Source organism: Triticum aestivum, chromosome 6B (genome assembly GCF_018294505.1).
Source record: "Triticum aestivum cultivar Chinese Spring chromosome 6B, IWGSC CS RefSeq v2.1, whole genome shotgun sequence".
NCBI lineage: Eukaryota > Viridiplantae > Streptophyta > Magnoliopsida > Poales > Poaceae > Triticum > Triticum aestivum.
Window position 1 is genome coordinate 232271005 of NC_057810.1, and position 26241 is coordinate 232297245.

General features: G+C 45.9%; 1 protein-coding gene across 1 annotated transcript; it reads right to left on the reverse strand.

Annotated features, from left to right (window-relative positions):
• Positions 1-21109: 21109 nt before the first annotated feature.
• Positions 21110-25385, reverse strand: LOC123136723 (MLO-like protein 1). The gene is made up of 13 exons (XM_044556198.1): positions 24974-25385; positions 24753-24810; positions 24274-24428; positions 23912-24028; positions 23712-23813; positions 22969-23043; positions 22778-22866; positions 22648-22697; positions 22372-22412; positions 22065-22274; positions 21900-21967; positions 21759-21819; positions 21110-21679 (listed from the first exon to the last, which is right to left on the reverse strand). Exons 1-13 carry the CDS (start codon positions 25094-25096, stop codon positions 21338-21340), a joined length of 1491 nt encoding a protein of 496 aa, XP_044412133.1. The 5' UTR covers positions 25097-25385; the 3' UTR covers positions 21110-21337.
• Positions 25386-26241: the final 856 nt, after the last annotated feature.

Here is a 26241-nt window from a genome sequence, read left to right on the forward strand (position 1 = left end):
TCGCAGAGGAGCCTGTGCTTGAGGAGGGTGCCTTCTCGGCACCCCATAGTGAAGTACTCGATAGCCTGCACCTCGTGCACGCCCTCGCAGGAGTTCCGAAGCTCGCCCCAGCGCGTGAGATAGTCGCGCGTTGACTCATCAGGGCCGTGCACGCACAAGGAGAGCTGGCGTGGCTTGGGAGGTCGCTTGTACATGCTCGTGAAGATGCGGATGAAGGCTTCGGTGAAGTCGACCCAGCTGTTGATGCTGTGGGGCTTCAGACTGTTCAACCATGTCCGGGCCGTGCCCTGGAGCATGAGTGGAACGTACTTCACGGCAACCCGCTTATTGCCGTTTGCTATGCTGGCGGCTGTGGAGTAATCTATCAGCCAGTCCTCCGGCTTCATGGAGCCGGTGTATTTGGGTGTGTCTCAGGGGAGCGTGAACCCTTTGGGGAAGGGCTCATCTCGGATGCGGGGCCCGAAGCAAGGCGGACCCAGCTCGTCTTCTTCTTCCAGCGCCAGGGATCGGTGGAGTCGGTCGATCCGATGGTGGGCGTCGTTCTCCCCGACTCCCTCTCGGCGGCCAAGGCGGCCACCGAGAGTCGGATGCTCAACAGGCGGCGGGGAAACTCGTCGTTCTCTTCTAGGTGGGGAAGGCAGGTAGTCGTCCCGCCGCTCTACTGCTCGTGGACGACCGTCTTGGTCGCGCTCAATGGTGATGTGAGTCCGACTGCGACTCACAGCCGGCTCCTTATCTTTCCTTCCGCGGACCCCGCCAGTCGGCATCCGAGAGGTCGCGCCTTGATCTCGGCGGGGAGGCAAGTCGTCGTTCAGTTGCTGCTGCGCGTCTGCGCGGCCGCCGACCGTGTTTTGCGCAGCAACCGCGTCAAGGAGCTGCTGGACTCGCTCCGTCATCACGGGGCATTCTTCGCCCTCGAAGTTCTTCAGCTCGTCAGTCGCCGCTTGGGCGGCACGGATGTTCTCCGAGGGGTGGCGTATACGGGGCGTTTTGCCCCGAGCAAGTCGACGATGGTCGCGCCGCGTTGCCGGACCGCGCCTAGACGGCTCGGCCCAGTCGGGGCCGGCGAGCCGCCCACAGCGCGATCCATCTCGCGCTGGTATGCTTCTGACAGGCGCTTCATGCTCTCCGGCCTCTTGGCGCCTTCGATGATCTGAAGGTGGCGTGTCTCCAACGTCTCGGCGTCTGCGTCCTCTGGAATGGGCGCCGTTAGGTCTTGCAGGGCCGCAACGAGCGGGTCCTGAACTTCTTCGCCGGAGCGCTCGTCGTGGCTGATGACGAGCACCTCCGTGACGGCACTTCCGCCACTCTCCTCGTGAGGAAGCGGCTCGTCGTAGACCACCACGTTGGTGGGGAAAGTGTCAAGCGACACGGCGTCGGAGTCGACTAGCATCGGGTCGGTGGAGCCTACGGACTCCAAGTCCACGGCAGGCTCGCCGGTGACGTGGAGTTGGTCGAGGAGGCCCGCGAGAAGGCTCTCGGGGCCACCCATGCCTGCGTCGGATGCAGGCTCGTCGGAGAGGCGCACCTCGCCGACAAGTTCGGCGAGGCTGCTCGCTGCATAGGCGGCTTCAGCGCCGCGCAGCGCGTCGATGCAGACTCCATCTAGCGAGCCTGGCTGGCTGCGCTCGCCAGGGAGGAAGAGGGTTCCCGTCCAGAACAGATCTCCGAACGACGGTGCACCTCGCCCCACGGTGGGCGCCAAATGTCGGGGGTTGGGTGCGACATATGCCAAAGGATGGCTTATCATGGTGGGGGTGAGTAGAACGTCGCCGGTGCCTGGAAACGGGATGAGGCGAAGATATGCACGCCGGCGAATCTTACCCAGCTTCAGGGCTCTCTGGGGAGATAACACCCCTACTGCTGCTCTGCGGGGTCTCCGCATGATCACTAAGGCAAAGTGACTACAATGGTGCTCCTGGAGCTGTATCGGGAGGAAGGAGAGGACAAGGCTAGTTCTCCCCCCTGGTGCTATCTGGTCTATCTCTATCAAGGTCCGAACCCTTTGCATGGGTGCCCCGGGGGGTTTATATAGGCCTACCCCCCGGGGGTACAATGGTAATCTGGCTGGGCGCGGGTCCCAGCCGTCTGTCTCTCAGACCGCCATCCTTCCTGCCTGCTTCTGGGGCCCGCCGACTGGTGGGTCCCGCGGACAGGCTCGATACTGTAGCGGTACTCCTGGTGACGCAGGTTGGGTCATGGGGTCATGGCAACAGTGCCGCTGTCTATCAGTTGATCACTGTCGCCACTCCCCATCATATCTGGTTAATGGCTCGTGGGGCCCCGGGGAGGGGTCAGCCGACTCCGGGAGGCCGACTCCCACAGGTCCGTCTTCGGGCGCTCAGGCCGCCTTCGGTCCACCCACTGACAGGCGGCCCCGCTGTCTTCGGGTCGTACAGACCGTCGTCGTGGGCACAGTGCTTTGTGCACTATGGCTGAGGTTAGGGCAGGCATGGCAACAGTGTCGCGCCTCGCCGGAGATCTTCCAGCGATACGGCTCACTGTAGCCATGCCGGTCCTGCGTAAGCAAGGGGGAAGCGGCCATGCTGTGACCGTACCCCGCATCGTACTTCGGGATGAGGGAGGGGTTACGGGCCGACTCTCCGTAGTCGGCCCCTCTGGAGGTTGCCAGTCATGGAGTCGGCTTGTCTTGGGGTCGCCGTCTGGGACTCGGCTTGTCTCGGAGTCGCCGAAGGAGCGCGGCCTGCCCCGATGCCTTGAAAGGTCCTGGGACTCGGGTTAGCCTACCCGTGACCCGTTACTCCGACAGATCCACTCCTGGATTACTTTGGTACCTTCCTGCCAAGCTTATTACTAAGCATACGTCAGGTCTGGTACACAGCATTGCATACATGATAGAGCCTATGGCTGAAGCATAGGGAACATCTTTCATTTTCTCTCTATCTTATGCTGTGGTCGGGCATTGAGTTTGACTCAACTTCACACCTTGTAGCACGGGCAAGAACCCTTTCTTTGCCTGATCCATTTTGAACTTTTTCAAAATTTTATCAAGGTATGTGCTTTGTGAAAGTCCTATTAAGCGTCTTGATCTATCTCTATAGATCTTGATGCCTAATATGTAAGCAGCTTCACCGAGGTCTTTCATTGAAAAACTTTTATTCAAGTATCCCTTTATGCTATCCAGAAATTCCTATCATTTCCAATTAATAATATGTCATCTACATATAATAACAAAAATGCTACAGAGCTCCCACTCACTTTCTTGTAAATACAGGCTTCTCCAAAAGTCTGTATAAAACCATATGCTTTGATCACACTATCAAAGCGTTTATTCCAACTCCGAGATGCTTGCACCAGTCCATAAATGGATCGCTGGAGCTTGCACACTTTGTTAGCACCTTTTGGATCAACAAAACCTTCTGGTTGCATCATATACAACTCTTCTTCCAGAAATCCATTCAAGAATGCAGTTTTGACATCCATTTGCCAAATTTCATAATCATGAAATGCAGCAATAGCTAACATGATTCGGACAGACTTAAGCATCGCTACGGGTGAGAAAGTCTCATCGTAGTCAACCCCTTGAACTTGTCGAAAACCTTTCGCAACAAGTCGAGCTTTATAGACAGTTACATTACCATCAGCGTCAGTCTTCTTCTTAAAGATCCATTTATTCTCAATGGCTTGCCGATCATCGGGCAAGTCAACCAAAGTCCATACTTTGTTTTCATACATGGATCCCATCTCAGATTTCATGTCCTCTAGCCATTTTGTGGAATCTGGGCTCATCATCGCTTCCTCATAGTTCGTAGGTTCATCATGGTCAAGTAACATGACTTCCAGAATAGGATTACCGTACCACTCTGGTGCGGATCTTACTCTGGTAGATCTACGAGGTTCGGTAGAAACTTGATCTGAAGTTTCATGATCAATATCATTAGCTTCCTCACTAATTGGTGTAGTTGTCACAGGAACCGGTACTTGTGATGAACTACTTTCCAATAACGGAGTAGATACAGTTATCTCATCAAGTTCTACTTTCCTCCCACTCACTTCTTTCGAGAGAAACTCCTTCTCTAGAAAGGATCCGATTTTAGCAACGAAAATCTTGCCCTCAATTCTGTGATAGAAGGTGTACCCAATAGTCTCTTTTGGGTATCCTATGAAGACACATTTCTCCGATTTGGGTTCGAGCTTATCTGGTTGAAGTTTCTTCACATAAGCATCGCAGCCCCAAACTTTAAGAAACGACAACTTTGGTTTCTTGCCAAACCACAGTTCATAAGGCGTCATCTCAACGGATTTTGATGGTGCCCTATTCAACATGAATGCGGCCGTCTCTAAAGCATAACCCCAAAATGATAGCGGTAAATCAGTAAGAGACATCATAGATCGCACCATATCTAGTAAAGTACGATTACGACGTTCGGACACACCATTTCGTTGTGGTGTTCCGGGTGGCGTGAGTTGCGAAACTATTCCGCATTGTTTCAAGTGTAGACCAAACTCGTAACTCAAATATTCTCCTCCACGATCAGATCGTAGAAATTTTATTTTCTTGTTACGATGATTTTCCACTTCACTCTGAAATTCTTTGAACTTTTCAAATGTTTCAGACTTGTGTTTCATTAAGTAGATATACGCATATCTGCTCAAATCATCTGTGAAGGTGAGAAAATAACGATACCCACCGCGATCCTCAACATTCATTGGACCACAAACATCAGTATGTATGATCTCCAACAAATCAGTTGCTCGCTTCATAGTTCCGGAGAACGGCATTTTAGTCATCTTCCCCATGAGGCACAGTTCGCAAGTACCAAGTGATTCATAATCAAGTGATTCCAAAAGCCCATCAGTATGGAGTTTCTTCATGCGCTTTACACCGATATGACCTAAACGGCAGTGCCACAAATAAGTTGCGCTATCGTTATCAACTCTGCATCTTTTGGTTTCAACACTATGAATATGTGTATCACTACTATCAAGATTCAATAAAAATAGACCACTCTTCAAGGGTGAATGACCATAAAAGATATTACTCATATAAATAGAACAACCATTATTCTCTGATTTAAATGAATAACCGTCTCGCATCAAACAAGATCCAGATATAATGTTCATGCTCAACGCTAGCACCAAATAACAATTATTTAGGTCTAAAACTAATCCTGATGGTAGATGTAGAGGTAGCGTGCCGACCGCGATCACATCGACTTTGGAATCATTTCCCACGCGCATCGTCACCTCGTCCTTAGCCAATCTTCGCTTAATCCGTAGTCCCTGTTTCGAGTTGCAAATATTAGCAACAGAACCAGTATCAAATACCCAGGTGCTACTGCGAGCATTAGTAAGGTACACATCAATAACATGTATATCACATATACCTTTTTTCACTTTGCCATCCTTCTTATCCGCCAAATACTTGGGGCAGTTCCGCTTCCAGTGTCCTGTCTGCTTGCAGTAGAAGCACTCAGTTTCAGGCTTAGGTCCAGACTTGGGTTTCTTCTCTTGAGCAGCAACTTGCTTGCCGTTCTTTTTGAAGTTCCCCTTCTTCTTTCCTTTGCCCTTTTTCTTGAAACTGGTGGTCTTGTTAACCATCAACACTTGATGCTCCTTCTTGATTTCTACCTCCCCGGCTTTTAGCATTGCGAAGAGCTCGGGAATAGTCTTGTTCATCCCTTGCATATTATAGTTCATCATGAAGCTCTTGTAGCTTGGTGGCACTGATTGGAGAATTCTGTCAATGACACTATCATCAGGAAGATTAACTCCCAGTTGAATCAAGTGATTATTATACCCAGACATTTTGAGTATGTGTTCACTGACAGAACTATTCTCCTCCATCTTGCATCTATAGAACTTATTGGAGACTTCATATCTCTCAATCCGGGCATTTGCTTGAAATATTAACTTCAACTCTTGGAACATCTCATATGCTCCATGACGTTCAAAACATCGTTGAAGACTCGGTTCTAAGCCGTAAAGCATGGCACACTGAACTATCGAGTAGTCATCAGCTTTGCTCTGCCAGACGTTCTTAACGTCGTCAGTTGCATCAGCAGCAGGCCTGGCACCTAGCGGTGCTTCCAGGACGTAACTTTTCTGTGCAGCAATGAGGATAATCCTCAGGTTACGGACCCAGTCCGTGTAATTGCTACCATGATCTTTCAACTTTGCTTTCTCAAGGAACGCATTAAAATTCAATGGAACAACAGCACGAGCCATCTATCTACAAACAAACATAGACAAGCAAAATACTATCAGGTACTAAGTTCATGATAAATTTAAGTTCAATTAATCATATTACTTAAGAACTCCCACTTAGACAGACATCTCTCTAGTCATCTAAGTGACCACGTGATCCAAATCAACTAAACCATGTCCGATCATCACGTGAGATGGAGTAGTTTCAATGGTGAACATCACTATGTTGATCATATCTACTATATGATTCACGTTCGACCTTTCGGTCTCCGTGTTCTGAGGCCATATCTGTATATGCTAGGCTCGTCAAGTATGACCTGAGTATTCCGCGTGTGCAACTGTTTTGCACCCGTTGTATTTGAACGTAGAGCCTATCACACCCGATCATCACGTGGTGTCTCAGCACGAAGAACTTTCGCAATGGTGCATACTCAGGGAGAACACTTCTTGATTATTAGTGAGAGATCATCTTAAAATGCTACCGTCAATCAAAGCAAGATAAGATGCATAAAGGATAAACATCACATGCAATCAATATAAGTGATATGATATGGCCATCATCATCTTGTGCTTGTGATCTCCATCTTCGAAGCACCGTCGTGATCGCCATCATCACCGGCGCGGCACCTTGATCTCCATCGTAGCATCGTTGTCGTTTACGCCATCTATTGCTTCTACGACTATCACTACCACTTAGTGATAAAGTAAAGCAATTACAGGGCGTTTGCATTTCATACAATAAAGCGACAACCATATGGCTCCTGCCAGTTGCCAATAACTTCGGTTACAAAACATGATCATCTCATACAATAAAATATAGCATCACGTCTTGACCATATCACATCACAACATGCCCTGCAAAAACAAGTTAGACGTCCTCTACTTTGTTGTTGCAAATTTTACGTGGCTGATATGGGCTTAGCAAGAACCGTTCTTACCTACGCATCAAAACCACAACGATAGTTCGTCAAGTTAGTGCTGTTTTAACCTTCGCAAGGACCGGGCGTAGCCACACTCGATTCAGCTAAAGTGAGAGAGACAGACACCCGCCAGCCACCTTTAAGCACGAGTGCTCGTAACGGTGAAACCAATCTCGCGTAAGCGTACGCGTAATGTCGGTCCGGGCTGCTTCATCTCACAATACCGCTGAACCAAAGTATGACATGCTGGTAAGCAGTATGACTTGTATCGCCCACAACTCACTTGTGTTCTACTCGTGCATATAGCATCAACGCATAAAACCTGGCTCCGATGCCACTGTTGGGGAACGTAGTAATTTCAAAAAAATTCCTACGCACACGCAAGATCATGATGATGTATAGCAACGAGAAGGGGAGTGTATCTTCATACCCTTGAAGATCGCTAAGCGTAAGCGTTTATCAACGCGGTTGATGTAGTCGTACGTCTTCACGATCCGACCGATCCAAGTACCGAACGCACGGCACCTCCGAGTTCTGCACACGTTCAGCTCGATGACGTCCTCGCCTTCTTGATCCAGCAAGACGGGCGAAGTAGTAGATGAGTTCCGGCAGCACGACGGCGTGGTGACGGTGTTGGTGAAGATCAATCTCCGCAGGGCTTCGCCTAAGCACTACGGAAACTATGACGTTGGATAAACTAGAGGGGACGGGGTTGCCGGCACACGGCTTGGTGTTTCTTGATGTGTCTTTGGTGCTAGCCCTGCCCCTCTATTTATATGTTGAGCCTTGGGGTCGAAACTTGGAGTAAAAGCCTCCACAAAGTCGGTTTCACCCGAAAGGCAAGAGTCCTTCTCAGACTCCAGGGCCAGACGCCAGGGTTCCCGGCGTCTGGAAGACGCCGGGAACCCTGGCGTCTGGCCCCTGGACTCCGCAAAACTTCCTTTTGCGCTTTTCAAAAACCTTGTGGGCTTTCCCCTTTGGCCCAAATAACGTGTTCTCGTACCCAAACATTTCGGGAAACATCCGGAACCCCTTCCGGTGAATTCCGGAACCCTTCCGGAGATCAAACACTATTATCCCATATATCAAACTTTATCTCCGGACCATTCTGGAGTTCCTCTTCATGTCCATGATCTCATCCGGGACTCCGAACAACATTCGGTTACCAACATGCATAACTCATATAATACTATATCGTCAACGAAACGTTAAGCGTGCAGACCCTACGGGTTCGAGAACTATGTAGACATGACCGAGACACGTTTCCGGTCAATAACCAATAGCGGGACCTGGATGCCCATATTGACTCCCACATATTCTACGAAGATCTTTATCGGTCAAACCGCATAACAACATACGTTGTTCCCTTTGTCATCGGTATGTTACTTACCCGAGATTTGATCGTCGATATCCAATACCTAGTTCAATCTCGTTACCGGCAAGTCTCTTTACTTGTTATATAATGCATCATTCCGTAACTAACTTATTAGCTACATTGCTTGCAAGGCTTATAGTGATGTGCATTGCCGAGAGGGCCCAGAGATACCTCTCCGACAATTGGAGTGACAAAACCTAATCTCGAAATACGCCAACTCAACATGTACCTTCGGAGACACCTGTAGTACTCCTTTATAATCACCCAGTTACGTTGTGACGTTTGGTAGTACCCAAAGTGTTCCTTCGGTAAACGGGAGTTGCATAATTCTCATAGTTACAGGAACATGTATAAGTCATGAAGAAAGCAATAGCAATATACTAAACGATCAAGTGCTAGGCTAACGGAATGGGTCATGTCAATCACATCATTCTCCTAATGATGTGATCCCATTAATCAAATGACAACACATGTCTATGGTTAGGAAACATAACCATCTTTGATTAATGAGCTAGTCAAGTAGAGGCATACTAATGACTATATGTTTGTATATGTATTCACACATGTATCATGTTCCCGGTTAATACAATTCTAGCATGAATAATAAACATTTATCATGATATGAGGAAATAAATAATAACTTTATTATTGCCTCTAGGGCATATTTCCTTCAACCATCCCATCATACCACATCATAATCATTCTAATAGCATGTTGGCACGCAAGGTAAACCATATAACTCATAGCTAATCAAGCATGACACAAGCAACTATAATCTCTAAATGTCATTGCAAATATGTTTACATCATAATAAGCTGAATCAGAAATGATGAACTCATCATATTTACAAAAACAAGAGAGGTCGAGTTCATACCAGCTTTTCTCATCTCAACCAGTCCATGATATATCGTCATTATTGCCTTTCACTTGCACGACCAAACGATGTGTATAATAATAGTGCACATGCATTGGACTAAGCTGGAATCTGCAAGCATTCAACTCAAGAGAGAATACAAGTAATATGGGCTCTAAGTTAAATAAACAATCATGCATATGAGAGTCGCTAAACATTTTCAATATGGTGTTCTCGACCCCCAAAGGAAAGGAAAGAAAATAAAACTATTTACACGGGAAAGCTCCCAACAAGTAAGAAGAAGAACTAGAAATCTTTTTTTGGGGTTTTCATTTTTATTCTACTACAAGCATGGAAATTAAACTAACTAATTTTTTTGGTTCTCTTAAGATTTATCAAACACACAAGAAGAAAGCTAGAAAAAGAAATTTAAACTAGCATGGATAATACAATGAAAGAGTATGAGCACCGACGACTAGTGTGTGAACATGAATGTAAAGTCGGTGAGAAATACGTACTCCCCCAAGCTTAGGCTTTTGGCCTAAGTTGATCTAATACCAAGGACCGCTTGGTTGATATCCGTAGTTGTAACTAGGGTCGTACTGAGATGCAGCGACAACCGCCTCCTGAGCTGTGGCGTGTTGGCGAGCTGCCTCCGCTCTCTCCTCGTGTTCAGCTGCTTCCTCCCTGGTGACAACATATCTTCCTGTTGCCTGATAATCAAAAAGGTGGGGAGCAGGAAGAGTAACATGGACGACGTTGCGTCTGTCATAGATTAGTCGATAATGGAGGAATTGTTCATTCCTCCTAAGGAATTGATGATTGACCATAGGGTCATAATCTAAATAAGCAGGAGGTATTATCATATCCCCCTCTCGTGAGGCTATACCAAGATAATTAGCTACACGGGTTGCATAAATTCCTCTAAATAAATTTCCCTTTCTACTATTATTCCGCAACCTACGTGCAACTATTGCCCCCCCCCCAAGTTATAACCTTTATATCCTAACACAGCACTCTGGAGGACACATAGATCAGGGACACACATGTGACATGCTTCATCTTTACCGTTAATGCATCTACCAATGAAGAGAGCAAAATAATGTATAGCAGGAAAATGAATGCTCCCTATGGTAGCTTGTGCTATGTCCCTGGATTCTCCCATAGTAATACAAGCAAGGAAGTCTCTAAATTCAGATTTGTGAGGGTCATTAATATTACCCCACTGCGGGAGTTTGCAAGCAGTTGTAAAATCCTCTAAGTCCATGGTGTAAGATGTATCATAAATATCAAATATGACACTAGGAGAATTACGCGAACAGTTATATTTAAACCTGCGCGCAAAGGAATCGGTCAATTGATAGTACTGAGGACACTTATCTTGTAAGAAGTCCTCCAGCTCGGCATTACGCACAAACGCGTCAAATTCCTCCTTAAAGCCTGCTTCGACCATAAAATTATCGGATGGCCACTCACAAGCTCGTACATCCGCGTCCCTCGGCAATTCAACATCTTGCTCACATATAGCAATCCTGGGCCCTTTCTTCACCGAGGAACCACCTTGGTACATTCTCCTAGACATAATTCTTTTTCTGAAAAATTTCTGAAATTTTAGTAATTTCAAAATAAAAGTGAATAAAACTAAACAAGATTGATAGCAACTACTCCTACAAGTGCCTAAAGTCTATATCATGCATTAGAATTGCTTGGGACCTCATAAATTTAACATGCAAGCTCAAGAACATGGTCACCTATGCAGCAAAAATTTGCAATGACTAAAGCACTAGAACAAAAACTAATTGGACCAATGGAGGAGTCACATACCAAGCAACAATCTCCCAAAGCAGTTTTGTGAATGGAGCTTTGAGCAAGGAGATCAAAAATCGCAGCAAAATGAGCTAGAACTCGTGCTTGAGCTGGATGGGGATTTTTTTGGGAAGAAGATGGAGTGTGTGGGTGCTGGCATAAGTGGAGGGGGGCCACTAGGGGTCCACGAGACGGGGGGGGCGCCCAGATGGGGTGGGGGCGCCCTCCACTCTCGTGGCCTGGTGCTTGCCCCTCCTGAAGTGATTTCAGTGCCTAAAATCCTCAAATATTCCATAAAAAATCATACTAAATTTGCAGGGCATTTGGAGCACTTTTATTTTCGGGATATTTTTTTAATGCACGGATAATTCAGAAAACAGACATATAATACTATTTTTTCTTTATTTATTCTAAATAACAGAAAGTAAAAGGTGGGTACAGAAGGTTGTGCCTTCTAGTTTCATCCATCTCATGATCATCAAAATGAATCCTAACAAGGTTGATCAAGTCTTGTTAACAAACTCATTCCGAATAATATGGAACCGGAGAAATTTCGAATAACACTAAGTTACCTCAACGGGGATATGAAAATCCCCAATAATAAGAATATCATACTTTTTCTTGACAGTAGGGAGAGGAAATTCAAAACCTCCAATAATAATAGTTGGAACTTTTCCAATAGAATTGATGCTGTGAACTTGAGATTGTTTCCTCGAAAAGTGTACCATATGCTCATTACCATTAACATGAAAAGTGACATTGCCTTTGTTGCAATCAATAACAACCCCTGCAGTGTTCAAAAAAGGTCTACTAAGGATAATCGACATACTATCGTCCTCGGGAATATCAAGAATAACAAAGTCCGTTAAGATAGTGAAATTTGCAACCACAACAGGCACATCCTCACAAATACCGATAGGTATAACAGTTGATTTATCAGCCATTTGCAAAGATATTTCAGTAGGTGTCAACTTATTCAATTCAAGTCTACGATATAAAGAGAGAGGCATAACACTAACACCAGCTCCAAGATCACATAAAGCAGTTCTAACATAATTTCTTTTAATGGAGCATGGTATAGTTGGTACCCCCAGATCTCCAAGTTTCTTTGGTATTCCACCCTTAAAAGTGTAATTAGCAAGCATGTTGGAAATTTCAGCTTCCGGTATCTTTCTTTTGTTTGTGATGATATCCTTCATATACTCAACATAAGGATTTACTTTGAGCATATCAGTTAAGCGCATACGTAAGAAAATAGGTCTAATCATTTCGGCAAAGCGCTCAAACTCCTCATCATCCTTTGTCTTGGATAGTTTAGGAGGAAAGGGCATGGGTTTCTGAACCCATGGTTCTCTTTCTCTATCGTGCTTCCTAGCAACAAAATCTCTTTTATCATAACGTTGATTCTTTGATTGTGGGTTATCAAGATCAACAACAGGTTCAATTTCTACATCATTGTTTTGGTAGGTTGAGCATCGACATGAACATTATCATTAACATTATCACTAGGTTCATGTTCATCACCTGATTGTGTTTCAGCATCAGAGATAGAAATATCATTGGGATTCTCAGGTGTGTCTACAACAGGTTCACTAGAAGCATGCAAAGTCCTATCATTTTTCTTTTTCTTCTTTTTAGAAGAACTAGGTGCCTCTAAATTATTTCTCTGAGAATCTTGCTCGATTCTCTTAGGGTGGCCTTCAGGATACAAAGGTTCCTGAGTCATTCTACCAGTTCTAGTAGCCACTCTAACAGCAAAGTCATTTTTATTATTTAATTCATCAAGCAAATCATTTTGAGCTTTAAGTACTTGCTCAGCTTGAGTAGCAACCATAGAAGTATATTTGTTAATGAGTTTGAGTTCACCTTTAACTCTAGCCATATTATCGCTCACACGTCCTACCTCGAAAGCATTATTCTTTAACTCTCTACCAACATAAGCATTAAAAATTTCTTGTCTAGCCATAAAGTCATCAAATTCATCTAAGCATGGGCTATGAAATTTAGTAGAGGCAATTTCAACTTTATCATATCTATAGAGAGAATTTACCTTTACTACCTGTGTCGGGTTAACAAGACAATGTGGTTCTTCAACGGGCGGTATATTAAGACCATGTATTTCTTCAATAGGAGGTAAATTCTTAACATCTTCAGCTTTAATACCTTTTTCTTTCATTGATTTCTTTGCCTCTTGCATATCTTCAGGACTGACAAATAAAACACCTGTCTTCTTCGGAGTGGGTTTAGGAATAGGCTCAGGAGTTGGCTTAATTGGTTCAAGAATTTCCTCAGGAATTGGCTCAGGAAGAGTCCAATTATTTTCATTAGTCAACATATTATTCAATAGTAATTCAGCTTCGTCGACTATTCTTTCCCTGAAAACACAACTAGCACAACTATCCAAGTAGTCCTTGGAAGCATCGGTTAGTCCATTATAAAAGATATCAAGTATTTCATTTTTCTTAAGAGGATGATCAGGCAAAGCATTAAGTAATCGGAGAAGCCTCCCCCAAGCTTGTGGGAGACTCTCTTCTTTGATTTGCATAAAATTATATATTTCCCGCAAGGCAGCTTGTTTCTTATGAGGAGGGAAATATTTAGCAGAGAAGTAATAAATCATATCCTGGGGACTACGCACACAACCAAGAGCAAGAGAATTATACCAAGTCTTAGCATCACCCTTTAACAAGAACGGAAATATCTTAAGGATATAAAAATAGCGAGATTTATCATCATGAGTAAACAGGGTAGCTATATCATTCAACTTGGTAAGATGTGCCACAACAGTTTCAGATTCAAGGCCATAAAAAGGATCAGATTCAACTAAAGTAATAATCTCAGGATCAACAGAGAATTCATAATCCTTATCAGTAACACAGATAGGTGAAGTAGCAAAAGCATGGTCAGGTTTCATTCTAGCATTAAGAGACTGCTGCTTCCATTTAGCTAATAATTTCTTAAGATCATATCTATCATTGCAAGCAAAGATAGCTCTAGCAGCTTCTTCATTCATAACATAACCCTCAGGAACAACAGGCAATTCATAATCATTGGGAGAACTTTTATCATCACTATCATCAATAATAGCATCTTCAATAATTTCATTCCCCCTAATTCTAGCAAGTTGTTCATCCAAAAATTCACCTAATGGCAAAGTAGTATCATGCATAGAAGTAATTTCCTCATAAGTATCATGCATAGCAGAAGTGGCATCATCAATAACACGCGACATATCAGAATTCATAGCAGTAGCAGGTTTAGGTGTCGCAAGCTTACTCAAAACAGAAGGAGAATCTAGTGCGGAGCTAGAAGGCAGTTCCTTACCTCCCCTCGTAGTTGAGGGAAAATCGTAGTTCTGTCATCTTTCAAGTTCTTCATAGTGATCAACAGATATAAATCCCAAGTGACTCGGAGAATAGAGCTATACACCCCGGCAATGGCGCTAGAAATTTGTCTTGATAACCCACAAGTGTAGGGGATCGCAACAGCTTTCGAGGGTAAAGTATTCAACCCAAATTTATTGATTCGACACAAGGGGAGCCAAAGAATATTCTTGAGTATTAGCAGTTGAGTTGTCAATTCAACCACACCTGGATAACTTAGTATCTGCAGCAAGGTATTTAGTAGCAAAGTAGTATGATAATAAAGGTAACGGTAGCAGAAGTAATATTTTTGGGTTTTGTAGTGATTGTAACAGTAGCAATGGAAAAGTAAATAAGCGAAGAACAATATGTGAAAAGCTCGTACGCAATGGATCAGTGATGGATAATTATGCCGGATGTGATTCCTCATGTAATAGCTATAACATAGGGTGACACAGAACTAGCTCCAATTCATCATTGTGATGTAGGCATGTATTCCGTAAATAGTCATACATGCTTATGGAAAAGAACTTGCATGACATATTTTGTCCTACCCTCCCGTGGCAGCGGGGTCCTAGCGGAAACTAAGGGATATTAAGGCCTCCTTTTAATAGAGAACCGGAACAAAGCATTGGCACTTAGTGAATACATGAACTCCTCAAACTACGGTCATCACCAAGAAGTATCGCGATTATTATCACTTCGGGGTTGTCGGATCATAACACATAATAGGTGACTATAGACTTGCAAGATAGGATCAAGAACACACATATTCATGAAAACATAATAGGTTCAGATCTGAAATCATGGCACTCGGGCCCTAGTGACAAGCATTAAGCATAGCAAAGTCATAGCAACATCAATCTCAGAACATAGTGGATACTAGGGATCAAACCCTAACAAAACTAACTTGATTACATGGTAAATCTCATCCAAGCCATCACCGTCCAGCAAGCCTACGATGGAATTACTCACGCATGGCGGTGAGCATCATGAAATTGGTGATGGAGGATGGTTGATGATGACGACGACGACGAATCCCCCTCTCCGGAGCCCCGAACGGACTCCGGATCAGCCCTCCCGAGAGAGATTAGGGCTTGGCGGCGGCTCCGTGTCGTAAAACACGATGAAACTTTCTCTCTGATTTTTTTCTCCCCGAACGTGAATATATGGAGTTAGAGTTGTGACGCCCCCGATTCAATCGTACACTAATCATGCACGCAAACGTGTACGATCAAGATCAGGGACTCACTGAAGATATCAGAACACAACTCTAAAAACATAAATAAGTCATACAAGCCTCATAATACAAGCCAGGGGCCTCGAGGGCTCGAATACAAGTGCTCGATCATAGACGAGTCAGCGGAAGCAACAATATCTGAGTACAGACATAAGTTAAACAAGTTTGCCTTAAGAAGGCTAGCACAAACTGGGATACAGATCGAAAGAGGCGCAGGCCTCCTGCCTGGGATCCTCCTAACTACTCCTGGTCGTCGTCAGCGAGCTGCACGTAGTAGTAGACACCTCCAGTGTAGTAGGGGTCGTCGTCGACGGTGGCGTCTGGCTCCTGGACTCCAGCATCTGGTTGCGACAACCAGAAAGAAAGGAAAGGGGAAAAAGGGGGAGAAAGCAACCGTGAGTACTCATCCAAAGTACTCGCAAGCAAGGAACTATACTACATATGCATGGGTATATGTGTAAGGAGGCCATATCAGTGGACTGAACTGCAGAATGCCAGAATAAGAGGGGGATAGCTAGTCCTATCGAAGATTACGCTTCTGGCAGCCTCCGTCTTGCAGCATGTAGAAGAGAGTAGATTGAAGTCCTCCAAGTAGCATCTCCAAGTAGCATTTCCAGTAGCATCGCATAGCATAATCCTACCCGGCGATCCTCCCCTCGCCGCCCTGTGGAAAAGCGATCACCGGGTTGTCTGTGGAACTTGGAAGGGTGTGTTTTATTAAGTATCCGGTTCTAGTTGTCATAAGGTCAAGGTACAACTCCAAGTCGTCCTGTTACCGAAGATCACGGCTATTCGAATAGATTAACTTCCCTGCAGGGGTGCACCACATAACCCAACACGCTCGATCCCATTTGGCCGGACACACTTTCCTGGGTCATGCCCGGCCTCAGAAGATCAACACGTCGCAGCCCCACCTAGGCACAACAGAGAGGTCAACACGCCGGTCTAAATCCTATGCGTGCAGGGGTCTGGGCCCATCGCCCATTGCACACCTGCACGTTGCGAGGGCGGCCGGAAGCAGACCTAGCCTCTCTTATATAAGAGTAGGCGTTCCAGTCCAATCCGGCGCGCGCCGCTCCGTCGCTGACGTCAAGAAGGCTTCGGCTGATACCACGACGTCGAGTGCCCATAACTGTTCTCGCGTAGTTGGTTAGTGCGTATAGGCCAGTAGCCAGACTCAGATCAAATACCAAGATCTCGTTAAGCGTGTTAAGTATCCACGAACACCGAACAGGGCCAGGCCCACCTGTCTCCTAGGTGGTCTCAACCTGCCCTGTCGCTCCGCCACAAAGTAACAGTCGAGGGCCGTCGGGAACCCAGGCCCACCTCTACCGGGATGGAGCCACCTGTCCTTTCAGCCCCCTCATCAGAATCACTTGCGGGTACTCATCGAGCTGACCCGACTTTAGTCACAATCTGTACAGTATGTATGTATGTATAGTATATACCCGTGATCACCTCCCGAGTGATCACAGCCCAATAGTATAGCAAGGCAGACTGACAAGAATGTAGGGCCAATGATGATAAACTAGCATACTATACTAAGTATTTAGGATTGCAGGTAAGGTATCAACAGATGTAGCAACAATGTCAGGCTATGCATCAGAATAGGATTAACGGAAAGCAGTAACATGCTACACTACTCTAATGCAAGCAGTATAGAGGAGAATAGGCGATATCTGGTGATCAAGGGGGGGCTTGCCTGGTTGCTCTGGCAAGGAGGGGTCGTCAACTCCGTAGTCGAACTGGGCAGCAGCAGCGTCGGTCTCGGGGTCTACCGGAGAAGAAGAGGGGGAAGGAACAGTAAATACATTGCAAACAGATGCATGACGATGCATGACAAAGCAAACAGCGATGATAGGTGTGCCCTAACGCAGTACTAGGTGATACCGGCGAAGGGGGGAAACATCCGGGAAAGTATCACCGGTGTTTCGCGTTTTCGGACAGGTGAACCGGAGGGGGAAAGTTGCGGGTTCGCTATGCTACGGATGTGTGGTGAACGAACGAACTGCGTATTCGGATTCGTCTCGTCGTTCTGAGCAACTTTCGTGTACAAAGTATTTTCATCCGAGTTATGGATTATTTTATATTAATTTCCAAAGTTTTAATTCATTTTTAGCAATTAACAGATTAATTAAATCAAAAAGCATTTATGATGTCACCATGATGACGTCAGCAGTCAAAGTTGACTATTGACCAGTCAACTGACTGATGGGTCCCATTTGTCATGGACTTAGATTAACTAATCATGGTTAATTAGTTTAATTACTTGATTAGATTAACTAAACACAATTAATTAATTAATAATTACAGTCTTTATTAAATTCATTTTTTTATAACTTTCAGGGAGTGGGCCCCGGCTGTCATTGGCCTATAGGGCTTAAGTGGGCGCTGGCATAGGCGGGTTACGGGCGCTCGGGCATCGGGCGCTAGCGCCCAGCCCGTTTGCGAACAGAGGCGCGCGCCGGTGCGAACGCCAGCGGGCAGGGGCCGCACGCGGGGCCGACGAGGATGACGGAGCGCGGCGAGTGAAGAGGCTGGGGGCCAGGGCGGGTTGTGGCGATGGAGCGGTGGCGAGGCGACTGCAGCAGGGGAGGCGAGCAGCGCGGGCAGCAGGGCGCAGGGGCCAGGGCAGCGTGTTGGGGCCAGCCATGGCACGACCAACAGTGGGTGCGGGAGGTGCGGCAGCGACGGCCAGGGTGGATGGGCTCGTCGGCTTCCTGTCAGTACCAGGAGCACACCGAGAACACCGGTTCGGGCAGAGGAGCACGGGGTGCTCGACCCCCGTCGGCCATGGCGGACGGTGAAGTTCAGTGCTCGCGGACGCCGGTGATACGACATGAATCCGAGGGGGAAGCAGAGGGGAAAGGAAGAGGGGCTCACAGCGAGCATGTAGTTGTGCTAGCGTGGGCTCGGGGGAGGCCTGGTGGAGCGAGACGGCGGCGGATTCGTCGATGGCGTCGCGGTGGCTGGAGGTTGAAGACGACGTCGATCCCTGCGATCCAGGGGCTCTCGGATCCAACTGGTGGACGTAGGCGAAGGAGTGGACGTCGACGAAGCTCGCGGACAAGGTGGCTGGGCACGAGGAGCTCGGTGGGCGCGTGGATGTCGGAGGCCATGGCGAGGTAGGTTCGGCCAAGGGTTGCGGGGACGAAAGCGGCACAGGGGAGGGGAAAAAGGAGAGCTAGGGTTCGTCAACGCGTCGAGGGGGATCATATAGACCGTCGAGGAGCCATGGTTGCACGGCGCGTGGACGATCCGTCCATGGACGCACGAGCAATGGCCAGCACTCCCCTGATGAACAGGGGTCGAAGATGGGGAGCTCGTCGACTGGGCCTGGTGGCCTGGATGCCTGGTTAGGCCGAACGGCCCAGGGGGAAGAGGGGTTTGGTTTTTCTTTCCTTTTGTTTTATTTGTACTTTTTATTTTCTAATTTCTTTTATTTCTTCAATACCTTGTAGTTTTATAAAAAGTAAAACCCACACCTAAAATAGAGTTACAATTCCAACTACTGTCACAAAAAGTTTGACCCCTAAACAAAATAGTTTAGTATTTTATAAAATTCAAAAAGGCATTTATTTAATTGATTTAGCTACTGTTTTATTCATTTTAGAATATTTAAACATTTTATAAAAGTGTGGTTTCTGCACCATAATTACCTGTGCATTATTTGGCACCACCCGAACATTTTAGTTTTTAATATTTTGAAAACTTTGTCGTTTGACATTAATTTGAATTTGAATTTGAAACGTTTTCGAATCAACCCGAGATTAACTACAGTGACCGAGGTGACATGGCACCATTAACATGAGATTATTGTAGCATGATTATCCAGGCGTCACAAGAGTTGAGGTTGGTGGAGGTCCAGGGGGCCCATGAGGGGGAGGGGGCGCGCCCCCACCCTCGTGGACAGGGCGTGGGCCCCCTGGTCTTGATTCTTTCGCCAATATTTTTTATATTTTCCAAAAAGTCCTTCCGTGAATTTTCAGGACATTCCGAGAACTTTTGCTTTCTACACATAAAACAACATCACGACAGTTCTGCTGAAAACAGCGTCAATCCGGGTTAGTTTCATTCAAATCATGCAAGTTAGAGTCCAAAATAAGGGCAAAAGTGTTTGAAAAAGTAGATACGTTGGAGACGTATCAGCCACTCCAACAAAAAATTACCAGACATGTGTTGCATCATGTGTTGCATGTAACCAAACACCAACACTCCGCATCCGCCTAGAACAGAACTGCAAACAAATACCATGCGTGCGTTTCTGCTAAGCCATGCTGGAAGGAGGGCAGGCAAACAAACAGAACATGTGTTTTTTACGCCCGTTTTCACTCAGTAAGGTTGAGTCGGGCTACAGATGTAAAGTGCCCAAAATCTATGCATTCTACTAAACGCGCCCTTGGTGTACCTTCCACATGCCACGATCTCACCGACGAAATGACTTCCACACCCTCGTAATCTTGGTGCTATGGAAGATTTGGAAGCATCAAAATGCCATTGTCTTTAACAATGTTTCTCCATTTGTGGTGGTCATCCTTGCTTGGGAGATTTGGAAGCATGAAAACGCCATTGTCTTTAACAATATTTCTCCATCCTCGTTCTTGGTAGGATTTTCGAGGAAGGAAAGACTTGGCAAATGGCCGGATTAATTCATACCGATTTGAAGCTCTCTTTTAGATGTGCAGGCGGAGTCGTAGCTGGCAGTTAGTTCGTTTGTAGGACCTTGTGCGGCTGTGCCCAGTAGTTAAGGCATCTCCAGGGGAGACCCTCAAAGCTCTCGTATATGTATGGATTGTGATGTCTAGACCACTTGTCTGGGTTGTGATGTCTAGACCGCTTGTGGCAACTTTTGTCATTCAATGGAGACTCCATCGGTTCGCGAAGTGGTCCGAAAGTCCGTTTTCCGACAAAACCAAGACAAACATGGGAGAGCTATACCAGTGTCTGACATCCACTTAACCAACAAAAAGCCACCACGTGGCCCTCCTCTCTTTTCTCTCTTTGCACATGCATAGTCCCCTCTCCTCTCTCTCCTCCAACCGGACAAATAAGAATTACTTTGTGAAAAGGATTGGATAACTCTCTCTCGCTTCATGTTCGCAGACCACCTGAGGACATAAAGACGGACATACACCGGAGCTATTCGCCGGTCTCCTTTAGAGATGCCCTTAGTTCGTTTGTAGGACCTTGTGCCCGGACTGCACAACCGCGGATGGGTTTCTTTACCCTCTCTTCTTTCAATATTTGATCCGCATGCTTGTGCTTATTTTAGAAGAGATAAAACATGATAGGAGCAAATATTCTGCTCAGAAATGCTTATTTTAGAAGAGAAAAATCATGATAGGAGCAAATATACTGCTCAGAAATACGGTACATAAGAGTTAATTAAGGTAATAAGAGGCGATATTATATTGTCAAAGTTTCAAAGTGTTGAGATCGCGCGACGGTCCAGTAGAACATGTCATAGCTAGTCTGCTTAGAACGCCAACGATGACGACGTCGGCGGTGGCTTCGGCCTGGGGCCTGCCGGATGACGACGACAACGTCGACAGCGAGACGCGGCCCATGCGCCCGGCCTACCGTTAGGACTTAGTAACGCGAGCATGTACGCAGCTACGAGAAACTGGCGTTGCGACGACGATGGTCCTCCTCCGTGGTCGTCACGATCTCCTCTAGGTCGTCGGCCCGCTGCTGCGGCGGTGCGGTGGGAGAGCTGGAGCTTCCAGCGCGCTGCTCCGTCGCCCTCGCCGCGGCTGCAGCCTCCTCGGTTGCAGGGCCACGTCCGCTGTGCCGCTTCTTGTTGAGAAACGGGATCCGGAGGTGCGAGTGCGGGTGCTGGTGCGGGTGCGGATGGGCCGGCAGCGACGTCGCCTTCTTCTTCACGTCCGTCGCCCAGCTGTGCACGGACACGTGTACGTGCTCGCCGAACGCCTGCAGCTTGATGTCGCCGCCCATCTGATATGATCGACCATCCATACTAGCTAAGCAATCAAGCAGTGTTCTTGGTGAAAGTAATGGTGGAACGAGAGCTTACGTGGGTGACAATGGCGTACAGCGGCAGGGTGCTGTAGCTGCAGAGCACCTGAACGATGATGCTGAATATTTGACACAGAAACAGAATTGTCCGTTAGTTGCCGTAGCTAACGGGAAAAAGATAGTGAGGTTTTGTACGAACCCAATAGCAAGTCTGGGGATGGCATATGATCTGTTCTCCATGATGCATGAATCGAACCCATATGTTGCCTGCAAAAGTACCAGTCAGATATCCCCATGCTTCTCTAATTGTATGCATTTAGTACAGACTTGCAGACTAAAGGCAGGCAGTAATTTCAGGACATACCAAGACCCAGAAGAAAAATGCCATCTCAAACGAGTTCTGGAACAAGATGAAATGGATCAGATGGAGGACAGCCCTAGGATGGCTAAACCAAAAGTGCTCCTTGCATGGCTTCGTCCAGGGGTTTCCTGATGCTTCATCGGAACACTCCGCTGCTTCTTGAGCCAATCGAGTGCTGATGTGCTCCAGCTTAGTGCCAACAATAAGCAGAAGCTGCAAGTTTATTTACCCCGAGCAGTAAGAAACTCCTCCATGGAGGTAACTGGAGAATGTATTTACTAGAGTGACATGGAGTTGTTAAGGTACTTACAATCAAGGGCAAGAAAGACAGCCAGAAGTAAGTGTGCCACCCTGCATTGACAGTAGATCAAACATTAACAGTGAGAGAGAAAAAAACATGCTAGTTCAAACAATTCCAACACAAACTACTTGTTACTGCGATCCCGAATTGTTCTAACCAAGTAGCATAACTTGTGGTGACAGAAATGACAGATCGTAAACATGGTTACAAGTCTAAATCGTATTGTTCTCTTAGGATCAGTATATCTTCGGGCAAACAAATATACGAAGGGACTTTAGGAGTTACCATTTATATTCAGCAGCAGGAAGACGATAACGAAAAGCCATAGGTACCAGCTGCATGCATGTGAGCATCATTAGGTAAACCAAACAAATTTTATTTAAGCAACCAAGTAGGAACTTTACCCAATACTAACCTGATTCCAACTACTTCTTTGAAGTCATGCTCGAGGGCACGAACCATGTACTTGTGGAAATCAAAGTCTGGGCAATTTGGGTAGTGCCGCTGGGAGGGGGGAAATGGCCAGTATCCTTGTTAGTTCACTAGGAAAACCAGGACACTCATGATTGTGCAGAAGTCACTGAACAGTACATCTTAGTATCTTACCAGAACAAAAGCTGATCTGAGTACTTGATAATCTGGTTTACCGACAGAATTATAAAACTGCTTGAAGAATGCAATCTGAAATCATATGTGAATAAACCTTTGGAATCATCATACATATAATATACCGAGTTCGCAATTTGAATTCGGGGAAATTTTACTTAAAGAATGCTTCATATAGCACAGAAATATTGCAATAACTATGCAGAAGCTATGATACTCAGCCATAACAAATGTTTTACTGTGGTCAGATCATTGTAGTTAAGGCTATATTAGTGTTTGGTTTAGTCATGATATTGCCTTGTTGCAGAGGGGCCTGAAATAACAAAAAGAAGTGGAACACTGCACTGCACTTCATGCACATGCCATCAAAGTATCTTCATGTCATAATAGCTTTCCCTATCATTGTTATCCTTAGCTGACAATGAACCATCTTCAAGTGTTCTACTCACTTTTTGAAATAACAATTTGACCACAAACTGAATATTCAGTAATTTACTGATGCCTTCCCCTGTTTAATTTCATATATGCAGCCATGGTGTTTAAGATGTAAAAATATGATTTGATAGCACTTTCTCTCTTGCGAAAATAAATTGATAACCACTCAAAAAAGCAGCTTCATTTTACTTGGGTAAACTCAAATAATTCTCATGCCATTGTCATTCGTATTACGAATTAAGGATTTAAAATTGACTTTATAACAAAAGAGAAGCATAAATGCATAATAAGAGGGTTATATTACTTACAATCCATCTTACAGCAGATGGTTTCATCCAGCCTGGCGTCTTTTCACGCTCCTTGATTCTTCCTTGTTGAATTTCTTTCTCCCATTTATTCCACGTTCTCATCTACAAGAGCTTAACCTAAATGTGTTACCTTCACTATCATGTCACATGAAACACGTATTCAGCCCCAGTAATAATAATTAATAGTTAATTAGTTATACCTTAGCTCCACCAAGTAACAGCGTTGTAACACAGAACAAAACATGCACCACACCAAGTACAAAGATAAAGATGTGCAGCTGATGCAGAGCCTCTTCAGATAGCATGGGAACTTCACCCTGCATAAGGGCAGGAATAATGTTTCAGAATGACCAGTCTGGTAAATATCCTTTGCGATTCTTGGGACTGGCAATGTCTAGCAATTAGCATTAAACAGAAGTAATTATGTTTTGCTACTAAGAATACTACATCAACGCTGCTATCAAAGGAAAACAGAAGACACTGAAGCTAGAGTCAGATATTTAGTTAATAATGAACGGCACTAAATTTGATGCCAGCACTATCTTCACAGTTCATGGTCTACCTTTCTCTTGCAGAATGTGGCAGCATCTTCTCTGGCTTTGGACTCTTCAATGCATGGAAGCATGATACGTGCAGCGCTCTCGGGGATGCAAATGCGGTTGATGAGATTTTGACAGACGCTTAGTAGGAAGGAAATGAAACCCAGAATCATCAACTCTGCACAAGTAACCAGCAAATAGATTAGGCAAGACGAACAAACAGTTTTATACGGCAAGAATGAACTGGTACGAGACATTCTGATTTGTGCGTGGAAACTTTTGTTGGTTGGTATCTGATGTTACTCTCCATATTGATTACAATCAGTTCAGCGCAATTTTAAACAGGAAACGACTAGCACATATACAGATCATCAGAAGAACTGTACCTTCAGGTTCTATTAGCCACGGTGCTTGAGATAATTGAGGTAAACATTTGCCGTGATATCGAACAGATAAAAAAGAAGTTATGCAGCAATCTAACTAAATCCGAGGATAATGCTACCTTCTTTGACTCTCTGCAGGGCTGAGAATAGTGCTTCTTGTCCATTGAATTTGAGCACCTGCAGAAAGAAACGTTTCTTATTAGCATATCATCGAAAACTTCAATCAAAATACAAAATTTGCGCATACGCGGAACAGGAAGCAGACTAAATATGCTTTACAAACGTAACAGAGACTATAACAGGAATGCGAAGCAGATGGGTAGGTAGGGGGGCGCTGTGCCTTGCCGAGGCGGTGGAGCAGGCGCTCGGCGGCGAGGGAGATGGCGACGATGACGAGGCAGACGGAGGCGACCACCCACGTCGGCGTGAGCGCCAGCGACTGCGCCTCCTCCTCCTGCCCCATCTCCTCCTCCTCCTCCTCCTCTCCCGCCTTGCCGAGCCGAAGCCGCTACCCGCACCATGTGGCTGATATAGGAGGAGGCAGGCACGCCGGTGGTGGGGCATCACGGCACTGCAGAAGCGACCTGCGCCACGGGCCGGTCCTGCGGCGGGGACAGCGCCCCCGGGGGTCCCGCGAGCGCCCTTTGTCCCGGCGCGGCGCGGGCTGGACGCCGCACGTGACCGTGGCCACGGCCTCTCGACTCCCGTCGCTGTCGTCCCCCGCGAGGAGCCAGGCCCCGCTTCCCTTTCGAGTTTTGTTCCCGCCTGTGGAACTCGTGAGCGGCCGGTCCCTTTCGGGCGCTTCGACGGCGACAGCAGGAAGAAGATGCCAAGGAAAAAAATTTGTTGGCGTGCAATGGACTCTGTTTGGGGGCCCAGTGGGCTGTACCGACGTGGACGGTGGACCTATCGGGAACGCAAGAATGAAACGATGCGCGCACGTGTCCCGTCAGGTATCAAAATGTTTGGACGGGAATCGCCTTGGTGGTGATAGATGACCCGTCCACGATTTTTGTGGCTCCTCTGACGTTGTGTTTGGGTACGTCAGATCATCAAAACCATCCCAAAATATAGCGTTAACGCTCTTATATTATGAGGCAGGAAGCGTGGATTTGTGATAATTCTTGCATTATTATATGTTTCGATTGGATTAGTTGCCTATAGTTTGGATCTGGTTGGTTTTTAAGATTACAGAGTTGAACTGGTTTTATTTGTTGAGCTTTCCAAAATGTTGCTGATATAGCGAAGTGAGCATAGCTTAAATGGTTACTCATCTATGTTTATTATATTTAATACGAAATCATATATTTTGAATTCATTTCAGACTTTTCGACAATGTTTCTTTAGTGGGAGACGAAGCTCTCGTTGATTACGAGATGCGTGTGGAGACTTCGTTAATTTTAAGATTTATCGGTTCGAAAGAGCTCACAAGAGTAAGGTGAATGTTGCCGATATACAAAGAAAATGAGAAGCTAAATGCAAAAGGTTCTTTTCAGCTAAGATTTTGATGTTCAACTAGTGAAAATGACACACCCCTGCCTAGAGCAGATTTTCTAGGACACAACCCGTGTGAACAATTTTTCTAGAGCATATCCATAACCAGCAAAT

Bases quoted from the DNA above. Each gene is read 5' to 3' on its own strand.
- LOC123136723 (XM_044556198.1), bottom strand. From the start codon at position 25,096: ATGGGGCAGGAGGAGGAGGCGCAGTCGCTGGCGCTCACGCCGACGTGG. The intron at 23,044-23,711 runs GTAAGTAATATA...ATATGATTTCAG, and splicing joins CATCTGCTGTAAGATGGATT to ATTGCATTCTTCAAGCAGTT. The intron at 22,867-22,968 runs GTAAGATACTAA...CCCCCCTCCCAG, and splicing joins TCAGATCAGCTTTTGTTCTG to CGGCACTACCCAAATTGCCC.